This window comes from Balaenoptera borealis, assembly GCF_965194805.1.
Source record: "Balaenoptera borealis genome assembly, chromosome: 4".
NCBI lineage: Eukaryota > Metazoa > Chordata > Mammalia > Artiodactyla > Balaenopteridae > Balaenoptera > Balaenoptera borealis.
In genome coordinates this window covers 55,111,159-55,132,100 of record NC_138861.1, presented here as the reverse complement: position 1 = coordinate 55,132,100, position 20,942 = coordinate 55,111,159, and the positions used below count along the sequence as shown (strand labels likewise).

The 20,942-nt window shown below is 37.3% G+C and overlaps 1 protein-coding gene across 4 annotated transcripts in view; it reads right to left on the bottom strand.

Annotated features, from left to right (window-relative positions):
* The window catches only part of ANTXR2 (ANTXR cell adhesion molecule 2), a 160,382-nt gene that overhangs the window by 91,387 nt on the left and 48,053 nt on the right, over window positions 1–20,942 (bottom strand). For all 4 annotated transcript variants that reach the window (XR_014243739.1, XM_082389377.1, XM_082389376.1 and 1 more), the window contains exon 11: window positions 15,121–15,199. Coding sequence is in view for 3 of the 4 variants with exons in the window: in XM_082389377.1 (XP_082245503.1) it covers window positions 15,121–15,199 (79 nt within the window). In the remaining variant the exon portion in view is untranslated. The remainder of the gene's footprint in view (window positions 1–15,120; window positions 15,200–20,942) is intronic.

Genomic DNA, 20,942 nt, shown 5'->3' with positions numbered 1-20,942 from the left:
CAATGGTGGTAGCATTTAATTAGAACATTTTATAATGGAATTTGAATTGTAATACATAATAACCTATGCATAAAGAGATAATGATCTTTATGTAAACAGTTATTTGTAAATAACTGAAAAGAGAAGAGAAGGTACTTTTCAAAAGTATTACTTTAGGGAGTTCTAGCAAAATATACTTGGTATAGCTAATCACAAAAATCTTGAAATGTGTGTCACAGTTTCCCTATATCATCTGTTAGTACCACAATGGAAGAAAAAGAAAAAGAGATTACCATATAGTGACTTGGAAACTATCATCTCGAAACAGATCAATTTTCAAAGACGTTGATTACTAACAGTACTTCAGTTTTAATAAATCCATTAAAAAATAACTTTAAAAATAATTCTCAAAGCAGCATAAACCATAAAACATATATTAATTTCAGAATTTTTTTAGGAAAATATTAAGAATCAAGTATACATGAACAATTAAAGCTATCCTTTAATTTCTAATTTTGCATCTGGATGCAAGAGGGAATAACCATACAAGCTATTTAGGTAACTAATGTTAGGTTTCAAATGAACCAAAACAGACACCACCAAAATATCACGTAGAATCCTTGAGTATGTCATTTAATTTATTTTTCAGAAGACAACAAAAATAACTACAGAAACTTCACACACAGACACATACACATACAATATTCATAAAGCTCTAATATTTACTATTAGACCATTCTTAAGGCACTTGAAGATGTTACCACATATTTACCATAAAAAATTAACTTAAAATTTAAGAAATGAGAAGACATGCAGTCATCTTGCAACTTCTTGATGTACAGTTTGGTAGAATGAAAGTGTAAGCTCAACATGTGGTCACTGATGTAACCTAAACGTCTAAATCAGTGTCTTGCACACAGAAAGTTCTGTGTGTGTGTGTGTGTGTGTGTGTGTGTGTGTGTATGTGTCAGAGAGAGAGAGAGAGAGAGAGAGAGAGAGAGAGAGGAGATAAATACTTTATAGGAAATTTCCTGGCAAAAATCTAAGTTCTCTGTCCTCAAAACCAAAGAAAGTAATTCAGAGCACAAATCAGGATACTTATGAAAACACTCAAAGTGCAACTTTCTACACAGAATTCTAAAAGTTCATGAACAAATCATACAATTCTCCATAGGCTTGATTATACTAAGCTCCGAAATCTAGACAAACAAGAATATAATGGGAAAAGAATGTCAAAGAAATACATAGAAAACTATGATATCCTATGAGAGAAATGTTGTCACATGTATAAATTCATGATTCCACCTTCAAATATAAGGTCTTACATAAGATAGCCCCGATCTGTGACCGTTCATGTATGGAATGAATGCCGCCTTCCCCACCAGACCTTTCCCACATGAGGATCGAGCCATAGCATCCATGGAAATGCTCACCATGTGGCTGTGCACACCGCTTCCAAAAGGGTTGTATGAACATTTGTTTTTCCCTTTTCTTAGAATTCAAATCCTATGTTCAGAAATAAGGACGTGAAACTGGAGGGTGTGAATATGCTAAAAGTTTAGTGGTTAGTTTTTTCTTTCTACAAATGTGTCATGAGCAGGAAATTCGGAAAATCATACTGACAGAATATAAAGTAGATGGGCTGGCCATGATAGGCAGTCAAAATTCTTGGATTTTCTTTCAAAAATGCCCCTGTTAGGAACACTGACAAAACATTATGCACATCCAGATGCAAACATACATTTAGTATAATAATATTATCATCTCAACTGATTCTGAAAATTAGTCTACAAGAAAACTGACTATGAAAATACACACTTTCTGAAGACCTACAGACTTAATCTTTATCACATTTAAGAGAGGCATGATGGAAAACAGGTCACAGTAAGCGAAGAATTTAATGCAACCCAAACTTGCCATAAACACAGCCCTGGATGCCCCAGTCCCAGACATTAGCTCAGTTCACTGCATACAAATCCAGGCTTTCCCAGTTCCTTTGTTTTGATTTGCCAGAGCCATTATCAGAGCATGAAAGACTTCAGCCATGAAAGGGAAATAATTTCATTGCTCACATAACTTTATAAACAAATTAAGAAAAGGTCAAACACATAGATTTCAGTCCTATGAGCAGATACTATGCTGCAAACTTCAGAGTCAGATGAAACTAGATCTGGTTACGCAGAGTTATGTATCATAGGTGGAAACTAAAAGCCTCTCACCTCTGTTTAGGTGCGCTGCTCTTTAAACACTAGGCAGTTAAAAAGCTGCCAAAGCTATAATGTTGCACAAGTCTTCATGAAGCCCACAGGTTAGTTGGAGGGACAACCCTTGAACACACAATCATAAATGTGAGAAGTATGGAAGGAGAGTACAACAGAAACAGGGCAAAGCAGGGACTAGCCTGGTTTAGGATTCTGAGAGGACCTCCTGAGGAAATATAAGAAAGCCCAGTAAGGGAGTGGAGGTCAAGAACAAGAAAAGACAGCTTTGTCTGAAAAATAGAATTTGAGAGGACTTGGTAGTACCTGAAGCAGCTGAAGAAAATAATGAAACACAAATTTCTGGAAAGCAGTAATCCTCTTTATTACAGAGAGAATTGGCCACTTGTTGGGTTAATATCCATTTGTTAGATGACCTGCCAATCGGCCATTTGTTGGATCAATTCTTCCTAGCTATAGTTCTGAACAAGTAGCATTTTCAGATGTCTACAAAGACAAATTAGCTGAGGAGTCCAGTTGGAGGTTAGTACCCAGATGTTGGTCAAGGCTTTGAAGCCAAAACTCTTTTAAGGGTTAAGTTGGGGACACACCAGAACCTTGAGCTTGATTTCAGGGTAAAAGGAATATATTTTCTAGTCATCCTGGACACATTCAGTCTTTGAACTTCATCTGCATCTAATTTCCTTTTCTTCATTAAAAGGAAGTTATAATGTGCAATGAAAAACTTCACTCCGCCAAATAGAACTGAAATTCTAGCTAACAAAATGACAGACGTATAAAAACAAATCAGAGTCACTACTGTACTTGCAAAATAACTATGGGAAAAGAGGAATCACTCAAAAATTTCAAAAGTGCGTGAATAGCCTGTTGCAATCTATCTAGAAAATAATTAATCACAGCAACCACATTAGAATAAAACAGACACAGAAAAGGGGAACTAAATCTTCACAATTTTGCTTCCATGAATTTAGAGCTAGGGGAAGAAAAAATAGTCATAAAATAGGTGATGATTTCATTTACTAGATTCTTTTGAAATATTCCATATCAGGAACTAGCAAACTATGGCCTAAAGGTCAAATCAGCTCATCTGTTTCATAAGATGTTTGGCAAGCTACAAAACATTTTTTACATTATTACATAGCTGAAAAAAATTTAAAGAAAAATATATTATCAATACATGAAATTCAAATTCTAGTGTACATAGTATGTTGAACATAGCCATGCCCCTTTGTTTATATGTCTATGGCCGCCTTTGTGTTACAATGGCAGAGTTGAGTAGTGTAACTGTGTAGCCCCTAACGCCTAAAATAATTACTATCTGACCCTTTACAGAAAAAAATTGCCAACCTCTGTCTTATATAAATCAAATTAGGACCTGGTAACGAATGGCAGATTGTGCAAGTATTCAGGCCAGGGGAAGACAAACTTGGGTTCAATTCTCAATTCTAGCATTTACTCGACTATGAAACTGAGCAAGCAGTTTAACCCCAGGGCCTCCAGGCTCCAAGTCTCTCCTTTCTCGGGGGCAGTGAAAGCTGAAATCAGCCAATATTCTGCTCATCAAGCTGTGTAGCATGCTGAGGGTTGGATCCACCTACTAGCAGAAGCATCTTCTAATGTGTTTGCATCAATGTGAACTAAAGATTAGAGGTGGCTCTCTGTTTCTCAGTTTTCTCATCTGTAAAATTAAGGTAATAGTAATAGCCTCCTCTTGAGTGGTGAGAATTAAATGAAATCATGAAGTGCTGAGCACATGTGTAGGGCTTAGCACAGTGTCTGGCACTTCATTAGTGCTCAGAAAATTTGTTCTTAGTATTATTATTCTAAAAGAATCAGAAGAGCAGTGGCCCAAGGGGGGAAAAAAGACATCTTTCACTGAATTGTTTAAAGCGGAGACACATTTAGATCTTCTGAGACAGACGAAAAGCATGGACTGCCTAAGTCTAAACCCTCCTCAGATTCTAGTGTTAAATCTTTTAAGTCCAAACCTTAGTTTCCCCACTTTTAAACTGAATATACAGGTACTGTCACTCATTCCTTTAACAAATAATTTTGGAGCACCTGCCTCGTGTAAGGAACAGGCACTGAGAGGGAGACAATGAGCAAGGCACAGACTGCAGAGAGAGGCCGAGAAGTAAACAGGAAATTACAACCCAGTGACATAAGTGCCTTAATAAGACCGAGCCCGGATGCTCTTGGAGAACAGAGGAGCTTCTTTATTTGTGAGATTTCCACAAGGATTAATCAATTGCTAAATAATGGTGTTTTATTTTGTTTGGCTTTTCGAATGCCTGTGAAGAGCCGAAAGCATCATCCAAGAATGAGTAAGATTACTAACTTCATCTCTCCTAATTATCACATCCGAATATGCCTGAAAGGCTAGGTATCACGCAAATACAAGGCCGGTATTTATCATAATATTACCCACTGTCTTCTTCTATTCTGAATAGAGATGTAATGCACACATCTGCAGGTACTTTCTCATCAGCTCCATTCTCACTTTCTACATCTATAAAACGGTGATATTACTACCACACACCAGACATATTTGCATTTAAATCAAAATAATGGTTAAATCTAATGAGAAAAAAAGAATTATCCTGTGGTTATGTAAGTCAAATAATTATGCTGTACACCTTAAACTTATACAGTGCTGTATGTCAATTATATCTCAATAAAACTGGAAGGAAAAAAAACTCTCTAGCCATTTGTCTCAGCAGAGTTGAGTTCAATCTCTCATGAATGTGGAAGATTTTCTTCCCTTCATTCATTTTAACACTGTGTACTGAAGTTGAGGAACCACAGACCTGTAGGATGAACTCTAAGCTTTTTTTTTTTTTTTTTTTTAGGCCATGGATAATCTAATCTAAATTTTCTCTTTCCAAGCTTTCCTTCCACTATTTTTATCACAACCAAATATATCTACTTTCAATTTTTTTCATTAATTTTTTATTAAAGTATAATTGCTTTACAATATTCTGTTCGTTTCAGGTGTACAGTACAGCGATTCAGTATTTTTGCAGATTATATTCCTTTAAAGGTTTTATAAGATAACGGGTATAGCTCCCTGTGCTATACAGTAAATTCTTGTTGCTTATCTATTCAGTATATAGTGGTTTATATCTGTTAATCCTGTATCCCTAATTTGTCCCTCCTCCCTTCAATTTCTGTTTGCTATTTATCTGTAAAATGCTCCCCCCTCCTCTCCCTTTGCCTAAGACCTGCTCTCCTTTCAAGACCCAGTTTATCTCGGTTCCTCCATAAATACAAAACATTTCTCTGGCTTTCTTTCCCTTCTTGCTCTACCTACTAAAAGCTCCTTTTTTTTTTTTATTAAAAATCATGTGGAATTTGGTTGACTCTTTCATTCCATACAACAACTCCCAAATGTGCACCTCCAATCCAGACCTCTTTCTAGAACTTCAGACTTGTGTATTCAACAGCCTTTCTGACACTCCCACTGAGATGAAAAATGGACGTCTTTCACTCAACATTTCCAAAACAGACCTCCTCAACTTTTTCAAAAAACGGCTCTACCTGATGACAACTCATCTTTCTAGTTGCTCAGATGTAAAAGCCTGGAACTGTCCTTATTGTCTTTCTGTCACACCCATATCTAATCTGTCTAGGTATCCGGTAGACTCCACCTTTAAAATATATTCAAATCTAACCACTTCCCACCATCTCCCTTGCTATCTCCCTAGTGGAGCCACCATCCCCTCTCCTAGATTACTGAACTAGCCACAGAATTGGTCTCCAGGTCTCCACATTGGCCCCTACCTGCAAAGTCTATTTTTGCACAGCAGCCAGAATGATCCTTTTAAAACACAGTCATAGCATGTCATCTTCCAGTGGCTCCTGTTTCACTTAAACTCAGAATCTTACACTGACTTAACAAAACTCTCCATGATCTCTCCTCTCCCTCCACTCTCTCCTACTCATCTCAGGCCTCCTCCTCCCCCAGCTACCTCCACTCTGCACACTGGCTGCCTTTCTCCTCTTTAAACCAGTCACATACAGTCCCATCTTAGGCTCTGTTCGAGCTGCTCCCTCCGCAAGAACACTCTTCCCTTGCACGGTCGTCAGGGCTCACTCCCTCACCTTCCTCAAGGCTTTGCTTAAATCTCTTCTCAAGGGAAAGAATTCAGATGCCTTATTTAATATAACAACGTGACCCCAAACTTTCTCTCCATCTCTGACACAACTGATGTTCCTTTTTCTGAAATCACCTTACTCTTAAAACCACCTCGAGTCACGTTATGCTCCCCTTAGAACTAGCAAGACCTAGAAAGACTTCCTCTTTCCAGGAAACAAACAACCTGTACATTCCAAATGAGTCATTTGGCTTCAGCATCCCTGCACACAGAAACTGTGCATGGTTACAGGATGCAGACAAAGATTTGTTTTCCTGCTTCTGTGGAAGAGAGGTGAAAAAAGACGGCTGGAGGTACAGAAAAGGAAGGAGGATGGAGAAAGAATGCCATTTCAGTGAGCAAAACACTGAGATACCATATACCACAAACGTGTGTAATCTCAACCACATCCTGAGGGACCAGGAAACCTACACATTACAACATCCACAAAACCTATAAATTGCAACATGAATTGAAGATAAAAAGGGGAAAAAAACAACTAGCTATTTTCAAAATAAAAACAGGTGTTGTTAAAGAGTTATCCAGGGAATTCAATTCAATGACCCAAGAGTCCATATGGAAGCTTGTTTTCCCTGCAATGTTTTCTTACAACAAGAAACAAACTATCTCTCTACAGATAATATTGAGTTGCTTTGTTTTGTTTGCTGGAGGAAGGATGTCTCTCAAATTAAAAGATCAAAATATAAAACCATAAAATCATGAGATGGAGGCGGCGCCTTCAAGATGGTAGAGGAGTAAGACGTGGAGATCGCATTCCTCCCCACAAATACATCAGAAATACATCTACATGTGGAACAACTCCTACAGAACACCTACTGAACACTGGCAGAAGACTTCAGACCTCCCAAAAGGCAAGAAACTCCCCGTGCACCTGGGTAGGGCAAAAGAAAAACAGAGAAAAAGAAAAAGGATGGGACCTGCCCTTCTGAGAGGGAGCTGTGAAGGAGGAAAAGTTTCCACACACTAGGAAGCCCCTTCACTGGCAGAGACAGGGGGTGGCAAGGGGGAAGCTTTGTAGCCACGGAGGAGAGTGCAGCAAAAGGGGTGCAGAGGGCAAAGCAGAGACATTCCTGCACAGAGGATCGGTGCTGACCAGCACTCACCAGCCCGAGAGGTTTGTCTGCTCACCCGCCAGGATGGGTGGGGGCTGGGAGCTGAGGCTCGGGCTTCGGAGGTCAGATCCCAGGGAGAGGACTGGGGTTGGCTGCGTGAACACAGCCTGAAGGGGGCTAGTGCGCCACAGCTAGCCATGACGGAGTCCAGAAAACAATCTGGACCTGCCTAAGAGGCAAGAGACCATTGTTTCGGGGTGCGCGAGGAGAGGGGATTCAGAGCGCCAGCTAAACAAGCTCCAGAGAAGGGCACGAGCCGCAGCTATCAGCATGGATGCCAGAGACGGGCATGAGACGCTAAGGCTGCTGCTGCGCCACCAAGAAGCCTGTGTGCGAGCACAGGTCACTATCACCACCGCCCCTCCCGGGAGCCGGTGCGGCCCGCCACTGCAGGATCCCGTGATCCAGGGACAACTTCCCTGGGAGAACACACGGCGTGCCTCAGGCTGGTGCAACGTCACGCCAGCCTCTGCCACCGCAGGCTCGGCCCGCATCATACCCCTCCCTCCCCCGGCCTGAGTGAGCCAGAGCCCCCGAATCAGCTGCTCCTTTAACCCCGTCCTGTCTGGGCGAAGAACAGACGCCCTCAGGCGACCTACACGCAAGAGGCGGGTCCAAATCCAAAGCTGAACCCCAGGAGCTGTGCGAACAAAGAAGAGAAAGGGAAATCTCTCCCAGCAGCCTCAGGAGCATCAGATTAAATCCCCACAATCAACTCGATGTACCTGCATCTGTGGAATACCTGAATAGACAACGAATCATCCCAAATTGAGGAGGTGGACTTTGGGAGCAACTGTAGACTTGGGGTTTGCTTTCTGCATCTAATTTGTTTCTGGTTTTATCTTTATCTTAGTTTCTTATTAGAGATTATTATCACAATTTGTTTATTGATTTGGGGGCTCTCTCTTCTTTTTTTAATATATATATATATTTTTTCCTTTTTATTTTTTTTGTGAGTATGTATGTGTATGCTTCTTTGTGACTTTGTCTGTATAGATTTGCTCTTGTCATTTATGCGAGGGTTCTGTCTGTCCATTTTTTGAGGGTTTTTTTTGTTTATTTTTTTAGTATAGTTTTTAGTGCTTGTTATCATTGGTGGAATTGTTTTTTGGTTTGGTTGCTCTCTTCTTTCTTTTTTTAAATTATTTTTTATTTTTATTTTTAATAATTTTTTATTTTAATAACTTTATTTATTTTATATTTTTTCTTTCTTTTTTTCTCTACCTTTTCTTCTGAACTGTGTGGCTAACAGGATCTTGGTGCTCTGGCCAGGTGTCAGGCCTGAGCCTCTGAGGTGACAGAGCCAAGTTCAGAACATTGGTCCACTAGAGACCTCCTGGCCCCACATAATACCAAACAGCGAAAGCTCTCCCAGAGATCTCCATGTCAACGCTAAGACCCAGCTCCACTCAACGACTGGCAAGCTACAATGCTGGACACCACATGACAAACAATTAGAAAGACAGGAACACAACCACACCCATTAGCAGAGAGGCTGCCTAAAATCATACTAAGGTCACAGACACCCCAAAATACACCACCGGATGCAGTCCTGCCCACCAGAAAGACAAGATCCAGGCTCATCCACCAGAACACAGGCACCAGTCCCCTCCACCAGGAAGCCTACACACCCCACTGAACCACCCTTAGCCACTGGAGGCAGACAACATAAACAACAGGAACTATGAACCTGCAGCCTGTGAAAAGGAGACCACAAATGCAGTAAGTTAAGCAAAACGAGAAGACATATAAATACACAGCAGATGAAGGAGCAAGGTAAAAACCCACCAGACCAAACAAATGAAGAGGAAATACGCAGTCTACCTGAAAAAGAATTCAGAGCCATGATAGTAAAAATGATCCAAAATCTTGGAAATAGAATGGAGAAAATACAAGAAACATTTCCCAAGGAGCTAGAAGAACTAAAGAGCAAACAAACAAGGATGAACAACACAAAAAATGAAATTAAAAATTCTCTAGAAGGAACCATTAGCAGAATAACTGAGGCAGAAGAACGGATAAGTGATCTGGAAGATAAAATAGTGAAAATAATTACAGTAGAGCAAAATAAAGAAAAAGAATGAAAAGAATTGAGGACAGTCTCAGAGTCCTCTGGGACAACATTTAACGCACCAGCATTCGAAGTATAGGGGTCCCAGAAGAAGAAGAGAAAAAAAAGGGACTGAGAAAATATTTGAAGAGATTATAGTTGAAAACTTCCCTAATATGGGAAAGGAAATAGTCATTCAAGTCCAGGAAGTGCAGAGAGTTCAATACAGGATAAATCCAAAGAGAAACACGCCAAGACACATATTAATCAAACTATCAGAAATTAAATACAAAGAAAAAATATTAAAAGCAGCAAGGGAAAAGCAACAAATAACATACAAGGGAATCCCCATAAGGTTAACAGCTGATCTTTCAGCAGAAATTCGACAAGCCAGAAGGGAGTGGCAGGACATATTTAAAGTGATGAAAGGGAAAACCTACAACAAAGATTACTCTACCCAGCAAGGATCTCATTCAGATTTCACAGAGAAATTAAAACCTTTACAGAGAAGCAAAAGCTAAGAGAATTCAGCACCACCAAACCAGCTTTACAACAAATACTAAAAGAACTTCTCTAGGCAGGAAACACAAGAGGAGGAAAAGACTTACGATAACAAACCCAGAACAATTAAGAAAATGGTAATAGGAACATACATAACGATAACTACCTTAAATGTAAATGGATTAACTGCTCCAACCAAAAGACACAGACTGGCTGAATGGATACAAAAACAAGACCCATATATATGCTGTTTACAAGAGACCCATTTCAGACCTAGGGACACATACAGACTGAAAGTGAGGGGATGGAAAAAGATATTCCATGGAAATCGAAATCAAAAGAAAGCTGGAGTAGCAATTCTCATATCAGAAAAAATAGACTTTAAAATAAAGACTATTATAAGAGACAAAGAAGGACACTACATAATGATCAAGGGATCAATCCAAGAAGAAGATATAACAATTATAAATCTATATGCACCCAACAAAGGCGCACCTCAATACATAAGGCAAATGCTAACACGTATAAAACAGGAAATCGACAGTAACACAATAATAGTGGGGGACTTTATCACCTTACTTACACCAATGGACAGACCATCCAGACTGAAAATTAATATGGAAACACAAGCTTTAAATGACACAGTAGAACAGATAGATTTAATTGATATTTATAGGATATTTCATTTGAAAACAGCAAATTACACTTTCTTCTCAAGTGCTGATGGAATATTCTCCAGTATAGATCATATCTCGTGTCACAAATCAAGCCTTGGTAAATTTAAGAAAGTTGAAATCATATCAAGTATGTTTTCCAACCACAACGCTATGAGACTAGATATCAATTACAGGTAAAAAACTGTAAAAAATACAAACACATGGAGGCTAAAGAATACACTACCAAATATCCAAGAGATCACTGAAGAAATCAAAGAGGGAATCAAAAATTACCTAGAAACAAATGACAATGAAAACAAGATGACCCAAAACCTATTGGATGCAGCAAAAGCAGTTCTAAAGGGGAAGTTTATAGCAATACAATCCTACCTCAAGAAATAAGAAACATCTCAAATAAACAAACTAACCTTACACCTAAAGCAATTAGAGAAAGAAGAACAAAAAAACCCCAAAGATAGCAGAAGGAAAGACATCATAAAGATCAGAGCCGAAATAAATGAAAAAGAAATGACAGAAAAGATAGTAAAGATCAATAAAACTAAAAGCTGGTTCTTTGAGAAGATAAACAAAATTGATAAACCGTTAGCCAGACTCATCAAGAAAAAAATGGAGAAGACTCAAATCAATAGAATTAGAAATGAAGGAGAAATAACAACTGACACTGCAGAAATACAAACGATCATGAGAGATTACTACAAGCAACTACATGCCAATAAAATGGACAACCTGGAAGAAATGGACAAATTCTTAGAAAAGCACAACCTTCCAAGATTAAACCAGGAAGAAATAGAAAATATAAACAGACCAATCACAAGCACTGAAACTGAGACTGTTATTGAAAATCTTCAAACAAACAAAAGCCCAGGACCAGATGAGTTCACAGCGAATTCTATCAAACATTTAGAGAAGAGCTAACACCTATCCTTCTCAAACTTTTCCAAAATATAGCAGAGGGCAGAACACTCCCAAACTCATTCTACGAGGCCACCATTACCCTGATACCAAAACCAAAGATGTCACAAAGAAAGAAAACTACAGGCCAGTATCACTGATGAACACAGATGCAAAAATCCTCAACAAAATACTAGCAAACAGAATCCAACAGCACATTAAAAGGATCATACACCATGATCAAGTGGGGTTTATCCCAGGAATGCAAGGATTCTTCAATATACGCAAATCAATCAATGTGATACACCATATTAACAAATTGAAGGATAAAAACCATATGATCATCTCAAGATATTCACAAAAAGCTTTCAACAAAATTCAACATCCATTTATGATAAGAACCCTCCAGAAAGTAGACATAGAGGGAATTTACCTCAACATAATAAAGGCCATATATGACAAACCCACAGCCAACATCATTCTCAATGGTTAAAAACTGAAACCTTTTCCACTAAGACCAGGAACAAGAGAAGGTTGCCCACTCTCACAACTATTATTCAACATAGTTTTGGAAGCTTTAGCCACAGCAATCAGAGAAGAAAAGAAATAAAAGGAATCCAAATCATAAAAGAAGAAGTAAAACTGTCATTGTTTGCAGATGACATGATACTATACATAGAGAATCCTAAAGATGCTACCAGAAAACTACTAGAGCTAATCAATGAATTTGGTAAAGGAGCAGGATACAAAATTGATGCACAGAAATCTCTTGCATTCCTCTACACTAATGATGAAAAATCTGAAAGAGAAATTAAGGAAACACTCCCATTTATCACTGCAACAAAAAGAATAAAATACCTAGGAATAAATCTACCTAAGAAGACAAACGACCTGTATGCAGAAAACTATAAGACACTGATGAAAGAAATTAAAGATGATACAAACAGATGGAGCGATATACCATGTTCTTGGATTGGAAGAATAAATAATATGAAAATGAGTATACTACCCAAAGCAATCTACAGATTCAATACAATCCCTATCAAACTATCAATGGCATTTTTCATAGAACTACAACAAAAATTTTCACAATTTGTATGGAAACACAAAAGACCCCGAATAGCCAAAGCAGTCTTGAGAAAGAAAAATGGAGCTGGAGGATTCAGGCTCCCTGACTTCAGACTAAACTATAAAGCTACAGTCATCAAGAGAGTATGGTATTGGCACAAAAACAGAAATACAGATCAATGGAACAGGATAGAAAGTCCAGGGATAAACCTATGCATATATGGTCACCTTATCTTTGACAAAGGTGGCAAGAATATACAATGGAGAAAAGACAGCCTCTTCAATAAGTGGTGCTGGGAAAACTGGACAGCTACATGTAAAAGAATGAAATTAGAACACTCCCTAACACCATACACAAAAATAAACTCCTAACGGATTAAAGACCTAAATGTAAGGCCAGGCACTATAAAACTCTTAGAGGGAAACATGGGCAGAACATTCTATGAGATAAATCACAGCAAGGTCCTTTTTGACCCACCTCCTAGGGAAATGGAAATAAAAACAAAAATAAACAAATGGGACCTAATGAAACTTAAAATCTTTTGCACAGCAAAGGAAACCATAAACAAGACGAAAAGACAACCTTCAGAATGGGAGAAAATATTTGCAAACGAAGCAACTGACAAAGGATAAATCTCCAAAATATACAAGCAGCTCATGCAGCTCAATATCAAAAAAAGCAAACAACCCAATCCAACAATGGATGGAAGATCTAAATCGACATTTCTCCAAAGATTGACAACAAACACATGAAATGATGCTCAACATCACTAATCATTAGAGAAATGCAAATCAAATCTACAGTGAGGTATTACCTCACACTGGTCAGAATGGCCAACATCAAAAACTCTACAAACAATAAATGCTGGAGAGGGTGTGGAGAAATGGGAACCCTCTTGCACTGTTGGTGGGAATGTAAATTGATACAGCCACTCTGGAGGACAGTATGGAGGTTCCTTAAAAAACTAAAAATAGAACTACCATATGACCCAGCAATCCCACTACTGGGCATATACCCTGAGAAAACCATAATTCAAAAAGAGTCATTTACCATAATGTTCACTGCAGCACTATTTCCAATAGCCAGGACATGGAAGCAACCTAAGTGTCCATTGACAGATGAATGGATAAAGAAGATGTGGCGCATATATACAATGGAATATTACTCAACCATAAAAAGAAACGAATTTGAGTTATTTGTAGTGAGGTGGATGGACCTAGAGACTCTCATACAGAGTGAAATAAGTCAGAAAGAGAAAAACAAGTACCGTATGCTAACACATATATATGGGATCTAAAAAAAGAAAAAAAATTGGTTCTGACAAATCTAGGGGCAGGACAGGAATAAGGACTCATAAGTAGAGAATGGACTTGAGGACATGGGGTGGGAAAGGGTAAGCTGGGACAAAGTGAGAGAGTGACATGGACTAATATATACTACCAAATGTAAAATAGATAGCTAGTGGGAAGCAGCCACATAGCACAGGGAAATCAGCTCAGTGCTTTGTGTCCACCTAGAGAGGTGGGATAGGGAGGGTGAGAGGGAGATGCAAGAGGGAGGAGATAAGGGGATATATGTATATGTATAGCTGATTCACTTTGTTATACAGCAGAAACTAACATACCATTGTAAAGCCTTTATACTCCAATAAAGATGTTAAAAAAAAAAAATCATGAGATGTGAGAAAATGTTTAGGTTTGGGATTTTGGTCTTTTGAAGGGCAGGAATTTTTTTTTTTTTTTGCTTTGATTTATGTATTTTTAACAAAGAAAATGCACTCATAAGAATATCAGCCATGTGATCAGTTCCTTTTAGTGCTTTGTGTTTTCATGTTCAACAATCTAATGTCAAGATAAACCAAAAAAATTAACTATAAGGAAAACACTCTCTTATCAATGGAATTTATATATTCAAATATTGCATCTTAGGTAGTGCAAATCAACCATCTTAACTAAATTATAGTTTCAGTGTAGTTTCAAACCAAGATATTATAAAGCTCTCAAAATCAATTTCCTTACTCTTGAGAAAGCACCAACATTAAAAGGGACAAAATAATAAGCTCACTCATTAAGATGTACTAACAATTTCAAAAATATGATAAATGTCTTAGATATTATAATGCAACCTTCATTAACAGAAAGACATTATTTCCTTTATATAGTTAATGTTTTAAGAAAAAATGCTTCATTTGGAAATCATTTTCCTACCTTATTCTAATATTTAAACATGACTTCAATTTTATAAATATCAAAATATAATGTATACTCTCTTAAAATCCCTTTTAAAGGAGACTAAAGGAAAAAACAAAACAACCTACAATAAATTCTATACAAACCTATTCTTGTAATGGTCTCCAGTGTTATTATTTGTACTTTCTTTACTGTAGGATGCAACAATATTGAAGGTCCATAAATTATTTCTGGAGAGAGTTATTTCTAAAAGGTAACTTTAGGTGAAAAGTGACTTACACATTCTGTGGCTGTGACTGTTAGTGAGCCCGAGATGACAGAATTTCCTCCATTAAAGCTCACTGAAACATCAAGAGTTCTGAAAGAAAACGCAGAAACAATAATTAACAGTAAATTAAAAACTGGAGTTTTGTGGAAAATTTTTCTTTCCTTAAATAATTCAGAATTAGCCAGAGAGCCTACTTTAAAAGTCAAAGCGTTTGATCAGTTATCTTAGTGTTTTTCTTTCTTAGTTCTAGTCCTTACTCAGTAGCCAGAGGCAAATTCCTTAAGTGATCTAATTGTTCCTAAAAGAAGCATTAATGTCAATAGAAACATGAAGAAATTCTTGTTATTGTCATTGTTCTAGTTTAAAATAATACATTTTTAGGAAAGAAATTAAATTAAAAAAATCCTTAATCCAGAAAAATGCTGAGATTGTTTCAGGTTCACAAAAACCGAAAATGGGGAAAAATACTTCCATCCGATTTAGATTTTCCCTGTCTCTAGACATTACCATTATCAAAAGATCATTGTTTAAGAATAAAAAAATGGAAATAGACAGAAACTGGGCATAGAGGGAACCTACCTCAACATAATAAAAGGCATATATGACAAACCCAGAGCCAATCTCATTCTCAATGGTGAAAAACTGAAAGCATTTCCTCTAAGATCAGGAACAAGACAAGGGTGCCCACTCTCACCAGTATTATTCAACATAGTTTTGGAAGTTTTAGCCATGGCAATGAGAAGAAAAAGAAATAAAAGGAATACAAATTGGAAAATAATTAAAACTGTCTGTTTGCAGATGACATGATACTATACGTACAGAATCCTAAAGAGGCCACCAGAAAGCTACTAGAACTAATAAATGAATTCGGTAAAGTAGCAGAATACAAAGTTAATGCACAGAAATCTCTTGCATTCCTATACACTAATGATGAAAAATCTGAAAGAGAAATTAAGGAAACAGATTTGCCACTGCAACAAAAAGAATAAAATACGTAGGAATAAACCTACCTAAGAAGCCAAAAGACCTGTATGCAGAAAATTATAAGACACTGATGAAAGAAACCAAAGATGATACAAACAGATGGAAAGATATACCATGTTCTTGGATTAGAAGAATCAACATTGTGAAAATGACTATACTACCCAAAGCAATCTACAGATTCAGTGCAATCCCTATGAAATTACCACTGGCATTTTTCACAGAACTAGAACAAAAAATTTTACAATTTGTATGGAAACACAAAATATCCTGAATAGCCAAAGCAATCTTGAGAAAGAAAAACGGAGCTGGAGGAATCAGGCTCCCTGACTTCAGACTATACTACAAAGCTACAGTAATCAAGACAGTATGGTACTGGCACAAAAACAGAAATACAGATCAATGGAACAGGATAGAAAGCCCAGAGATAAACCTACGCACATATGGTCACCTTATCTTTGACAAAGGTGGCAAGAATATACAATGGAGAAAAGACAGCCTCTTCAATAAGTGGTGCTGGGAAAACTGGACAGCTACATGTAAAAGAATGAAATTAGAACACTCCCTAACACCATACACAAAAATAAGCTCATAATGGAATTAAAGACCTAAATATAAGGCCAGACACTATGAAACTCTTAGAGGGAAACATAGGCAGAACACTCTATGAGATAAATCAAAGCAAGATCCTTTTTGATCCACCTCCTACAGAAATGGAAATAAAATCAAAAATAAACAAATGGGAACTAATGAAACTTAAAACCTTTTGCACAGCAAAGGAAACCATAAACAAGACAAAAAGACAACCTTCAGAATGGGAGAAAATATTTGCAAACGAAGCAACTGACAAAGGACTAATCTCCAAAATATACAAGCAGCTCATGCAGATCAATACCAGAAAAACAAACAACCCAATCCAAAAATGGGCAGAAGACCTAAACAGACATTTCTTCAAAGAAGATATACAGATTGTCAACAAACACATGAAAGGACGTTCAACATCATTAATCATTAGAGAAATGAAAATCAAAACCACAATGAGGTATCACCTCACACCAATCAGAATGGCCATCATCAAAAAATCTACAAACAATAAATGCTGGAGAGGGTGTGGAGAAAAGGGAACACTCTTGCACTGTTGGTGGGAATGTAAATTGATACAGCCACTATGGAGGACAGTATGGAGGTTCATTAAAACTAAAAATAGAACTACCATACGACCCAGTATCCCACTACTGGGCATATACCCTGAGAAAACCATAATTCAAAAAGAGTCAGGTACCACAATGTTCACTGCAGCTCTATTTACAATAGCCAGGACATGGAAGCAACCTAAGTGTCCATCAACAGATGAACGGATAAAGAAGATGTGGCACATACATACAATGGAATATTACTCAGCCATAAAAAGAAACGAATTTGAGTTATTTGTAGTGAGGTGGATGGACCGAGAGACTCTCATACAGAGTGAAGTAAGTCAGAAAGAGGAAAACAAATACCGTATGCTAACACATATATATGGAATCTAAGGGGAAAAAAAATGGTCATGAAGAACCTAGGGGCAAGATGGGAATAAAGACACAGACCTACAAAAGAATGGACTTGAGGATATGGGGAGGGTGAAGGGTAAGCTGGGACAAAGTGAGAGAGTGGCATGCACATATATACACTACCAAATGTAAAACCGATAGCTAGTGGGAAGCAGCCGCATAGCACAGGGAGATCAACTCGGTGCTTTGTGACCACCTAGAGGGGTGGGATAGGGAGGGTGGGAGGGAGGGAGACGCAAGAGGGAAGAGATATCAGGATATATGTATATGTATAACTGATTCACTTTGTTATAAAGCAGAAACTAACACACCATTGTAAAGCAATTATACTCCAATAAAGATGTTAACAAAAAAAGAGAGACAGACATGTACCACAATGTTCATTGCAGCACTATTTACAGCAGCCAGGACATGGAAGCAACCTAAGTGTCCATCGACAGATGAATGGATAAAGAAGATGTGGTGCATATATACAATGGAATATTACTCAGCCATAAAAAGGAACGAAATTGAGTTATTTGTAATGAGGTGGATGTACCTAGACTCCGTCATATAGAGTGATGTAATTCAGAAAGACAAAAACAGATACCATACGCTAACGCAGATATATGGAATCTAAGAAAACGGTACTGACGAACCTAGTGGCAGGGCAGGAATAAAAACACAGATGTAGAGAATGGACTTGAGGACACAGAGAGGGGAAGGGGAAGCTGGGACAAAGTGAGAGAGTAGCACTGACATATATACACTACCAAATGTAAAATGGATGGTTAGTGGGAAGCTGCTACACAGCACAGGGAGATCATCTCAATGCTTTGTGACAACCTAAAGGGGTGGGATAGGGAGGGTGGGAGGGAGGCTCAAGAGGGAGGGGGTATGGGCATATGTGTATACATATAGCTGATTCACTTTGTTGTACAGCAGAAACTAACACAACATTGTAAAGCAATTATACTCCAATAAAGATATTAAAAAAAAGTTATTACAAGATGCAAACTATTATATATAAAATGGATAAACAATAAGGTCTTACTGTATAGCACAGGGAACTATACTCAATATCCTGTGATAAACCATAATGGAAAAGAATATGAAAAAGAATGTATATATGTATAACTGAATCACTTTGCTGTACACCAGAAACTAACACAATATTGTAAATCAACTATACTTCAATAAAATAAAATTTTTTTAAAAATGGAAATAACAAACCATTGAAAGATAAAATATAGAGAAAGTGATCATGAAAGACAGAGTAAACTAAATGAAAAAAAAAGGAACGCAATTTACATGTTTGTAGGCATTTGTTGTAAATGTTCAGGATTTTAAAATATCCTGACAAAGGTAGAAAAAAGGGAGAATAATTTTTGTCCATTGCTAAGAAATACAGCTCTCATTCTGAAAATATGATTTCAACTAATAATACAATTAAAAATAATTACAATTTCATTAATTCAGATTCTAATAATTCATCATTTGGGATCAGTAGGTAATTTTGTTTTTCATAGCTCTAAGAAGATATCAAAGAGAAAAAAGATGACAAGGAGTTTTTAAAGTTATTGAGGAAATAGCTCTTTTCCAAAAGAGTTTATGAAATATATTACCACAGAATAATCAGGATACCAACAAAACAAAGCTATCCATTCATTAAAGTGGAAGCAGTAGGCAACATTTTGTTAATCTAGCTTCTATAGAACACCATGCTCCAATGCTCACAAAATATTCTAAATTCCAAGAATTAAAAGCCAGAAACTTTGCCTTAATTACTCTAAATTTAGACGAGTTCTTCTCTATGCCTTGAGTTGTGTGCCAAATACTATTAGTTATGGAGAGTTAGGATAAAACGGAAGCAATCTCAAGCCACTGGTAAGATTTTCAGTAATGATGCTAGGGAGAGGAGATGAGAAATATTATTCAGTCCCTGCCATGTGCCAGATGCTATCCTGGGCATTTTATGGATATTATCTCATTTAATTCTTAAAAGAACTCTTAAAGTAAGTAGTTTCACAGTTTTACAGCTGGGGTACATAGGCCCCAAAATGTTAATTACCTGGCCCAAAGTGGTAAAGCTAGCATTCTCACAAATTTTGAATTCTTTCCATCATACCACACAGGCTTGAAGAAATGAAAGCTCTTAATATGTATTTTTCCCTCAATGTGATATTTAGTTTGGATTCTTACAGGGCTAGAGCCCCCAGGAAAGACAGGACTAACAAACTTCTAGCTGAACTCTTCTTCAAAATTCAGGATTACTCCTATTAAAAATATTCTTTGTAAAATATTCCCTTTAAAACATTTTGTTAAAAAAAAAAAGTTCAGCTAAATCCAGAAAAGAACAAGAACTTGGGGTATTTATATCAACTTAACTAAACTTCTGAACTATTCCAACACAGAATGCCAAGTGGCTTATTTAAGAAAGAAAACTTAAACCTACTTGCTTTTTCTGCAGAACTGAGTGCCTTGTTTTGCTTTGTTTTTTTGAAGATTAAGCATAGTTCAATCCAAAAATAATGTTTCCTAGATCCTAATTCCTCTACTTTAAAGCATGTACCAGAAAGCATATGACACAGAAAACATGGTTTTGGTTTGTGGGGGAAGATTACTGGATTCATAATAATGTATGATTGTTGCAGGTAATCTTATTGATTCAACTTTAAAGGGATCAGTAGACATTGACCAAAGTTGTTTATAATCTGGCACGTAGAACTCACCAGAAATGAACCAGTTCTCTAATTAATGAAGGAAACGTTTAAAACATTTAATACTTATCCAAATGGAATAAGAACAGAAGATGTATTTTATAACAAAATTCACTCTTTTCTATAGTTTCCCATAGTATGCTGATGAGGTCTTGTAGGCAACCAAACCAATTTGCACATTATTCTTAAAATCTCAGTCTAGTATAATGTAGCTGGTGTCTGATCAAACTGGGTTAGTCTCCACAGACATGGAAAGCCACCGGATGATTCTTTTGACACATGGATTCAGTTGAAACAATATAATATTCACCTTCCTGAGAGCAGTAGTAGCACGATCAAACCACTACCAGAAACAACAGTACTAATAATAACAGTGCTTATCGATTCCTTACTATGAGCTAAACACATTAACACATCTTCTCACTTAATTCTCACAACAACCCACTGAGGGAGGCTGTAGCATTATCTCCATTTTCCAAATAAAGGACCTGAAGCTTAAAAAGGTAACTTACCCAAATATTGGACTTCTCTGGCTCTGTAGTCAAAGTGCTTTCACTTCTACTGCATACCACCTTAATCCTCAGTAAGTGCTTTAGGGTCTTA